The following is a 9,818-nucleotide window of genomic DNA, read 5'->3' on the forward strand; positions in this document are numbered from 1 at the left end:
CTAACCCAAAAAACACATAGGTGTTGGACTCAGAGAAACCCACCTTCAAATTCTGACTTTGCTACCCCTTAAACTGGAAGAAGCTTGTTTCCCCATCAAAAGTAAGAATATGACTGGCTTCCAGTCAAGACAGCAGATAGGTAAACATGGTACTCACACCCACAATCACATCAAAATTACAACAAAACTTCAGAACAACTATCATTTAAAACCACCTGAAATGTATCTGAACAGAAGTCCTATCACTAAGGATATAAACAACCCATGATGAACCCAGCTGTTGTGGCTCAGTGGTTCAGGGTCAACCCAGGAATCAAGAGGTCACAGGTTTGATTCCCAATCAGGGCAAATGCCTGGGTTGGGCCCCTGCATAACAGCTCCTCTGCTGTGGGGCAGCCAGTTATCAAATCTGATGGGCCTGTGACTAAGTATCTCCCATGTATGTGACAACAACAGTCAGGACTAAACTATTACAAGAGGGTGCACACAGACCACAAGGAGTTGTACTTAAAGCACCCAGATTGAGTGAATGGGGACGCTCAGACCTATAGGACTATTACATAAGGCCAATCTATAAAGACTGGGAGATGTAGCAACTCCACCTAATTAATTGAAATATGCAAAGGGAGGCAGCCAAAATGAGGAGACAAAGAAACATGTCCCAAATAAAAGAGATGAATAAAACTCCAGAAAAAGAATTAAACAAAGTGGAGACAAACAATCTACTAGATGCAAAATTAAAAACACTGCTTATAAGGATGCTCAATGATCTCAGTGAGAACTTCAGCAAAGAGGCAGGAAACATAAAAATTGAGATAGAAAACATAAAAAAGAACTAGTCAGAAATGAAGAACACACTAACTGAAATGAAGAATGCATTACAGGTAATCACCAGTAGAGAAGATGAAGCAGAGGAAAACAATCAGCATTGGGAAGAGAAGGAAGCAGAAAGAGCCAAATAAAAAAGAATTTAAAAAATGAGGATAGTTTAAGGAGCCTCCAGAACAACCTCACAGTATACCAACATTAGAATTATGGAGGTGCCAGATGAGGAAGAAAGAGAGCAGAAATTGAAAACCTATTTTAAAAAAATAATCCTGGAAAATTTCCTTAACCTGATATAGGAAATAGACATTGAAGTCCAGGAAGCACAGATGCACCCAAAGAGGTCACACTAAGACACATGATAATTAAAATGCCAAAGGATTAAGGCAATGATAGAGTCTTAAAAGCAGCAAGAGAAAATCAGTTAGTTACCTACAAGAGAGATCCCATAATACTGTCAGCTGATTTCTCAACAGAAACTTTGCAGGCCAGAAGGGAGTGGCAAGAAATACTCAAAGTGATGAAATGTAAGGATCTGCAACCAAGATTACTCTTCCCAGCAAAGCTGTCATTTAGAATCAAAGGTCAGATAAAGAGCTTCATAGATAAGAAAATGTTAAAGCAGTTAATCACCACAAAACCAGTATTACAAGAAATGTTAAAGTGTCTTCCTTAAGAAGAAAAAGAAACAAAGGTCAAAATATGATTAATATTGTAAAAAATTACATTTTATCCACAATTACTTTAAATATAAAAGGATTAAACGCTCTAGTCAAAACACATATGTACAAGAAATGTACAAGAAAACAGGACCCTTACATATGTGGTCTATAAGAGTCTGACTTCAGATAGAAGACACACATAGAATGAAAGTAAAGGGATGGAAAAAGATATTTCATGAAAATGTAGACAAGCAAACAAAAAGGCTGAGCAGCAATACTTATACCAGACAAAATAGACTTTAAAACAAATGCCATAACAAGAGACTAAGTAGATTCAGCAATTCCACTTCTGGGTATTTATTTAAATAAACCCAAAACACTAACTTGAAAAGAAATAAGCATCCATATATTCATTGCAGCATTATTTACCACTAGAGGCCCAATGCATGAAATTCGTGCAAGCCCCTCGGCCCTGGCAGCCCTAGCTTCATCTGGATGGTCATCTGGAAGGACGTCCAGAAGGTCATTTGGCTGTCCAGTCTAATTAGCATATTACGTTTTTATTATTATAGATAGCCAAGGTATAGAAGCAACCTAAGTGTCCATCAAGAAATGAACGGATAAAGAAGTGCTGCATATATACAATGGGATATTAAATGGTTATTAAAAATAATATAATCTTGCCATCTGTAACAACATGGATAGGCCTAGATGGTATTATGTTAAGTGAAATAAGTCAAAGAAAGACAAATGCCAGATGATTTCACTTATATGTGGAATCTATAAAACAAAATAAATGAACAAGCAGAGCAGAAACAGTCCCATAGATACAGAGAACATTTTAAGGTTGCCAGATGGGAGGAAGGTTGGGGAACTAGGTGAAAAAAGTGAAGGGATTAAGAAGTGCAAATCTGGTAGTTACAGAATAGTTATGGGGATATAAAGTACAACATAGGGAATATAATCAATAAGATTGTAATAAATGTTTATTATGTAAGGTGGGTGCTAGATTTATTGGAGCAATCACTTCATAAGTTATATAAATGTCTAATTGCTATGTTATACACCTGAAAGTAATATAGTATAGTATGTCAACTGTAATTGAAAAATAAAAAAAATATTTAAAAATTAAAAATGGTTGAACTATTTCTAAAAAAATAAAACAACTAAATGTGGAGAGAGTGACAGAGAGAGGAAAATAGAGATAAAAACTGGTAAACAGAGAAAAAGACAGACACTCATATTATAGACATTCAGTAAACATTAATGATTATCCTGGCTTTTATTGGTAAGATTGATAAGATGGCTTAGGTCACAGTGGTTCTCAACCTTCTGGCCCTTTAAATACAGTTCCTCATGTTGTGACCCAACCATAAAATTATTTTCGTTGCTACTTCATAACTGTAATGTTGCTACTGTTATGAATCGTAATGTAAATATCTGATATGCAGGATGGTCTTAGGCGACCCCTGTGAAAGGGTCATTCGCCAGCCAAACGGGTCACAACCCACAGATTGAGAACCGCTGGCTTAAGATATTGAAAAGTTCCTGATGTTGTAGAGGGGGAATTTTTTAAACAAAGTACAATGGGGGAAAATTTTTAACAGTACAATGAGAAGAAAGGAGTGAAAGAATTTGGACTATAAGTAAATAAAAGGTGACAACAGTGAAACAATGCTGTGGTTCTAAGGAGAGAGAGACAGCTAAAAGAGGGCAAAGACTTCCCAAATGCATTTCCAAATTGCAGCTGAGAAATAGAAGCTCAGAGACAAGAGTGAAGGATTTTAGTAAAAAATAATAAAAGAAAACGAGGGATATCATACAGTTGTATTATTTTCAGCCACTCTCAAAATGAACTGTGACAGGCTTTCATTTGGATTTGCCCATTTAGGACCATGCACAGTTTTGCAGACCACATTTCTGTTTTTTCACTGCTAGTACTTTTACTTGACATTTATATGAACTGGCTTCAGAATCTATATCAAATGGCATTCTCCTAGGTTTTTCACACGAAACCCATAGAAGAAATGCATATATGAATATATTTTACCTACTTTGTAAATGTAGGCATTCCTTCAACTGATGCATGTCTACATTTTCTCATTTCTCTAATGTCCATGTTTGGGTTTCATTCCGTCAGGAAATATGAGAAAGTATCTGCATTTTTCAGCAATGTAGTGAGTGGCAGTTAAATAATTAAAAACTGATTTCCAAAATGCTTGTTGAGTGTTGATGACAATATGAAGTCCTCTATAGATAGCTTAAAATTGTCTAGCTTGGGTTGGTGGTGGCAGGGAGACATATATGAACGTATAGATGGAATATGTATTAGCCCTAAAATTTTGGGGTGAGAGAGTTTCAGAAGATATTGAAAAAAATAATTAGAAGTTGCAAAAGAACCTGTAGCAGCTTTACGGCCAATAGGTGGAAAATGACTCGCATGTAGATGTACTGTGGTTAATAATTTTCCACATTTTGGTAAGATTGGTAAGCTCATTGTCAGCTAGATAAGAATGTAAGGGGTGGGGAGAGATAGTTTTCACTTTGTAGCATGGCTGACAAATGCTGGGAAACTAGAATCTGTTGTTGCCAAAGGATACAGCAATCATGTGGAACAAAATGTCAGAACTTACCTAGGAATACCTACATCTCTTAGACTTCCTGGCTGATGTTTGGGCTTATTGGGGAGACTTTGATTATGTCTACTCAGATCTCCAAGATTGCTCTCCCTCTTGAATACTAGGGGACAGGTTCTGCTGGGGAGGTCCCCATGCAGTGTAGGTAGTCCAGTAACTCCTTCCTTTTCCCTAAGAGTAACTGATTACTTTGCCCCTCTGTGGCTCCACAGAGAATACTTTGCCCCTCTGTGGCTTCTTGAGAATATTATTCTAATAAGGTGGTCAGAAAAAGCCAAGAATCATATGATTTCACTCATATGTAGGATATAAAAATGAAACTCATGGACACAAACAACAATACGGTGATTACCAAAGGGAAGAAGGTAGAGGTTAGTGAAGGGTAAAGGAGGAAAACTATATGATGACCAAAGATGATTTGACTTTGGGAAGTGGGCACATAATGCAATATACAGATCATGTAATCATAGAAATGTACACTTGAAACTTATATGACCTTATTAACCAAGATCACCTCAATAAATTTAATTTAAAAAATGAAAAAAAAGGTTCATTAGATATTTATTGAGCATCTACTCTGTGCCAGGCATTATTCCAGTAACTGGGATGCAACATTAAACAAAATAGGGAAAACCCTTTGCTCTCTTGGCACTTACATTATTTTGGGAATCAAATATCCTCAATAGATCTTTGTACTTGTTATTCTGGTGACCATGTTAGGTGTATCTCATAGAGGATGATGATTGAAGTGCCTCCTTTATTCACCAGAAAGCCTAGTACCCTGACTAAGCTTAGCTCCCCCAGTCTCCGTGCTGTTTGGCATGGGTCATGTTCTTCTTTGGGTGGCTTATATTGTATGTGAGCATAATATTGTAAGCTTGCCTGGCCTATCTGTCTCTATCTTCCACCATGTCCTTTCTTTACCTCACTGGTGCTTTAATTTAAGCCATCATTGATTCTCACTTGGACTACTGCATTGTCTTCTAACCCATCTCTGCTTCTACCCTTTCCTTACCCTACCCCACCCCATCCAAGTTCTACCACAGCAACTGGAGTAATAGTTTTAAAATGCAAATGTGATGGTATCACTCCCAGATTTATTTTACAAATCAAACTAAAAATGAAACATCACAAAGAGCCCCCAGGCTTTGGCCTTTATCCTCCTCCCAGTCTTATTTCTTAGAACTCACTGCTGGCACCCTATGACTCAGTCATTTTGAGCTACTTGCTCTTCTGTAAACATTCTGTTTTCTTTCACACCTGCATGTCTTTGGCCCTATTGGTGCAATTCTAAAGTCTAGAATACCATTTTTAGCCTCTTTGTCTAAATTCATCATTCTTATGACTTTATTGAGATACAATCACAGAGCAAACAATTCACTCATTTAAAATGTACAATTCAATGGTATTCGTTCAGCCACAGCGTTGTGCAACAATAACCACTATTTAATGTCAGAACATCTTTATTCCCCTAAAAGAAACTGCACCTATTAGCAGATACTCTCTATTTCCACCCAGCTCCTCCTTCTCTGATCCATCCTAGCCAGCCCCTGGCAACCATTAATCTACTTTCTGTCTCTATAAATTTGTGTATTCCAGAGTAATTTTCAAGACTTTTTCTGGTGTTGCCTCCTCTTGTTTGCCTCCCAGTCCCCTGATTTCAAAGTCTCTCCTCTGGGCTCCAATAGTACCTCTTACATGGCTTTGTCATAGCACTTAGCCTGCTGTATTCTTTCCTTTGTCCACACAGGAAATGACTTACTCATCTCTGAAACCCCAATGTATAGTGCTTGGTCTGGCTTATAGAAAGTACTCTGTAACCACTGGCTAAATGAATGAATTATTTCCAGGAAGCTCAGACAGGGATAAAGGTCTCTCAGTGAGTGGGTGAGAGATGAGTGAATACACAGGCAAAGCCAGATAGTGGATGTCTAAGTCCCTACTTTTCAGCCCACTTGCACTTGGACAAATGCAGCAACCACCACACTGATGTCTATTTCCTTTCTATAGTTGGTATTCAGGTTGCAGAATCTAGGGAAGCATTACCATAAGTGGTGCAGAGGAAGTATATCCTTAGGAACTGTTTATGATACAACAGTTTATGCTTTACCTGTGTGACTAATAGCAACACTCTCAGGCCATTATCCTGCTTAACTTGTTGGATTTTTTTACTTTCTCTTCTCTCTCTCTCTCGCTCTGTCTCTCTCTCTCTCTCTCTCTCTCTCTCTCTCTCTCCCTCTCTCTCCCCCCCTCTTTCTCTCCCTCCCTCCCTTCCCCCATTCCTGCCTTCCCTTCTTCTTTCTTTCTATCCTCCTCCATCCCTCTTATTCCATCCTCACACCATTGGAATATTTGCCTTTATATTTGTAAAGCACATTTCAGAATATCTCTGATTAATAACATAGTACTTAATTTAAAAAAAAACATACCATAGCATGAGCTATCTGAATAGGAATCCACTTTGAAAGCTGTTTAATTGTTCTACTCAATGCACTACATTTCTTTTTACTTGATTGGATATTTGAAAAGCTTATTAGCAAAGGAATATAAAACAATTGCAAACACAATGGAATATGAAGATTTTAAATACTAAATAATCTCAATTTTAGCATTTTATTGACTAGAGACAGATTGGGGTGCACTCTGACTTTGGCCACCATTGTCTGCCTTTCTCTATTTCAAATTCCCCATTCTTCTCTTCTCCAAATCTCTACCCTATTTCCCCTCTCCTCCATTCCTTATCTCTTTTTGCCACGCTTTTTTATTGTTTCCTCCACCCATTTTGCAGTATGAGCCCTTTTTATGCTTCATTCTGTGTTTCTCCTCCACTTTTTAATTCTTCTTCCTGACTAGTCCCTTTTTCTCTTTCTTTCCTTTTGTTCTTTTTGCTCAGGATGAGGTAGGGAAGAGATAGTGTGTGGGGAGGGGAGAGGGTAGGTTGAGCAGGAAAAGAGAGAGTGGAGAAAGATTGACAATGGGGCTGTCCTGAACCCACCAGATCATCTGCTATCAAAAGGGATGTGCCCTGGTTCGAACCACCCATATTTCCTCTCCTTTAGCTAAGGCACAAAATTCCTTTGTGACTCACTTTTTTATCACTTACAAAATTGAAGCAAAATAATATGTTTCCAGACTACCTCACAGAAATGTTGTTAGGGTCAAACTTGGTAATGAATATGAAAAAGGTTTGAAAAGAACCAGACCCTGTAATTGGAAGCACTCAAGGGAAAGGGTGGGAGGATTGCTGCCTTGCACTGCTCAGGGATCTGATTAACGTGAGGACTGCACTTCTTGTCTTTCTGAGGAATGTGTTTCTTTTCACCTTTGTCCTACTCATCAAATAACTTGTTTGTATGTGTGCCTTGTTTGAATGTCCTTAGTGTCTGCAGAGGGGAAGGATAACGTGTTCCTTTGTATGCTGTTGATTTTTATCCATTCCTTTTCTCTTGCCTTGGGCTAGCAAATGGAACCTCCAGCAGCCAGCTCTCTACCCCCAAGTCTAAGCAGTCTCCCATCTCTACACCTACCAGTCCTGGCAGCCTCCGGAAGCACAAGGTATTATGTCTCTTATACCTTACTAAACCCCTTTACAATTGGACTTTTTTTTATTAGCTTGGTTACAGTTTTCTCTTCCATCAGCTTCAATAGCACATCAAGGCTAGAATTTCTTTTCATCTGGTCTATTAGTGTGAAGCCCTGGGAATCAGCAGGGGCTGAGCTTCCATTCACTTTTATATATTCCTCTGACCCCTGGTTTATTTACTCCTGATTACATTTACCCAAAAGGTAGGGTCCCAAATATGCATTCTGAGCTAGTGGTGTCACCAAATAATTTACTCAGGGGGTGGGATGAGCACTTGTCTGTCCAATTCAGAGGCATGGTGAAGAGGGCCTTAAAGGCAACTTATGTCTCATAGGCGCCAGTCAATAGAAGTGACGTAAATGTAGCACTCAAAGAAAGTTAGCACTGAGTTAGTTCCTTTAGATTTTCCAGACATCAAAATATGAACAGATCCTAGTTTCACTATGTATTTTCAGACAGATTCTGATGCAGCATAGGAAGAGAGGGCACATGTGTACTGCATTGGTCCTAGGCATCATGTGCACTTCTAAGTCATCTCAAATAAATATACCATTAAAATAATAGAAGTGTATAGATTCTCTAGCTCCACTTTTAAAATAGATTCATATCCAGGAATCTCTTCTGTATAGAAAATCTGGAGTGGTTAATGCCTTGTACCTCATCTCTGAGATGTTATAAATGTGGTTTCTGCTCTGATTACCACATTCTAGAGCAGTGTCCTCTAGGATTCTCTTGTATTTTGCTTGTTCATAAGACTCAGTGTGAGATGGGAAAGGCAAAATTCACCAATGTGGCCAACTGCATCACAGAACCATAGATGGTCAAAGCTGGAGATCTTAGATGGAAATAAACTAGTTTCATTTTATTCTTTCTGTGATCTTCTGAGGTTAATATTTTACTACTACAGAGGAGGAAATTGCAACTTAACAAGGTTAAGTTATTTAGTACAGTAACATAACTAGGTAGTAGCAGACAGAGGACTGGTACCCAGATTATTGCCAGTAATATGGCTGGAGTCAGTTGGTACAAGATTATTCGACCTGACTGTGCATTGCTTCCCAACTCTGTGCTCAGTGACATTGTGTTGGTAACTAGGACACAGCTGTTGTAGGAAGATTTACACCATGGAAATCAGCAAAGACTACAAATCAAGGTTGTTTTGTTCCTACATAAAGTCAGTGGTTAAAGATTTAACAGCACACCTCTACCTGACATCCATTTTCATTTCCTTTTCTCTGCATTGGGGTTTTAATTTCCTGGTTAATCTGACCATTACCTGCTCCATCATTCCTAATGTCTGTTGTATTCCTTGAGTGGCCCTTTTAACCTATGGTATTGACTCTGACCAGAACCTTCTAATTGTCCTGCTGAACTATTTGGTTTCCCCAAAGGAGGAGATGCTGAACTGTCTATGTAACCAACATTATCCAGAGATTGTGAGGTGAATGAAAATTAATTTTGCAGTGAGCTTTCAGTTATTCTTTTTAGCAGCAAAGCTTATTTAATGTGGACATTCCAAGATGGGGAGTAGCCTAATTCTACTTTTCCACTCTCCACACAGAACCCTCCTATATGCTACATTACTTATTACTATATATTTGCCCTATGCATTTCTGCCCTTACATTTTCTCTGAGAAGTGTGACCTATCCCAGCACCTTCTGTTAGTACCTACCCCGAATAGCTGGGAGAAGCATGGGAATATATTTGGTCTGCACTCGTGAGTCATTCAGCTTTTCATTTGACATGTTCAGTTCATTTAGGCTGAAGATCTATTATTCATAAGCCCATTGATGTGAGTGACGGGCTTGTTAAACCATTTCTCCTGGTTGGGTTTGCAGGCTTGCTTATTTATTTATTTAGCAGTCAATTCTAAATCTAATTTAACTACTGAAAGACTAGAACAAGATATAGGTGGCAATATTGTCAGACCTTCACTGTTTTCTTAACGGTGGAATATTCAGTGTATCATTTTATTTTTAAAATAACTCTTTTAATGACAGTTAAGCAAACAAACATTAAGTACTGAATTATATAATTTTTAGAGAAAACTTTTAAAAAATTATACTTTGGTTTAATTCTAAGTCATTTTTAAGCTTTTTATTTTGATATCC

At 38.1% G+C, this 9,818-nt stretch overlaps 1 protein-coding gene across 1 annotated transcript in view; it reads left to right on the top strand.

The window, feature by feature from the left end:
* Positions 1-8,523, top strand: part of DCX (doublecortin) — a 138,331-nt gene extending 129,808 nt beyond the window's left edge. The window contains exons 5-6 of the mRNA XM_059678648.1: positions 7,584-7,678; positions 8,461-8,523. Coding sequence (XP_059534631.1) covers positions 7,584-7,678; positions 8,461-8,523 — 158 coding nt within the window. The remainder of the gene's footprint in view (positions 1-7,583; positions 7,679-8,460) is intronic.
* Positions 8,524-9,818: the final 1,295 nt, after the last annotated feature.

Source organism: Myotis daubentonii, chromosome X (assembly GCF_963259705.1).
Source record: "Myotis daubentonii chromosome X, mMyoDau2.1, whole genome shotgun sequence".
Lineage (NCBI taxonomy): Eukaryota > Metazoa > Chordata > Mammalia > Chiroptera > Vespertilionidae > Myotis > Myotis daubentonii.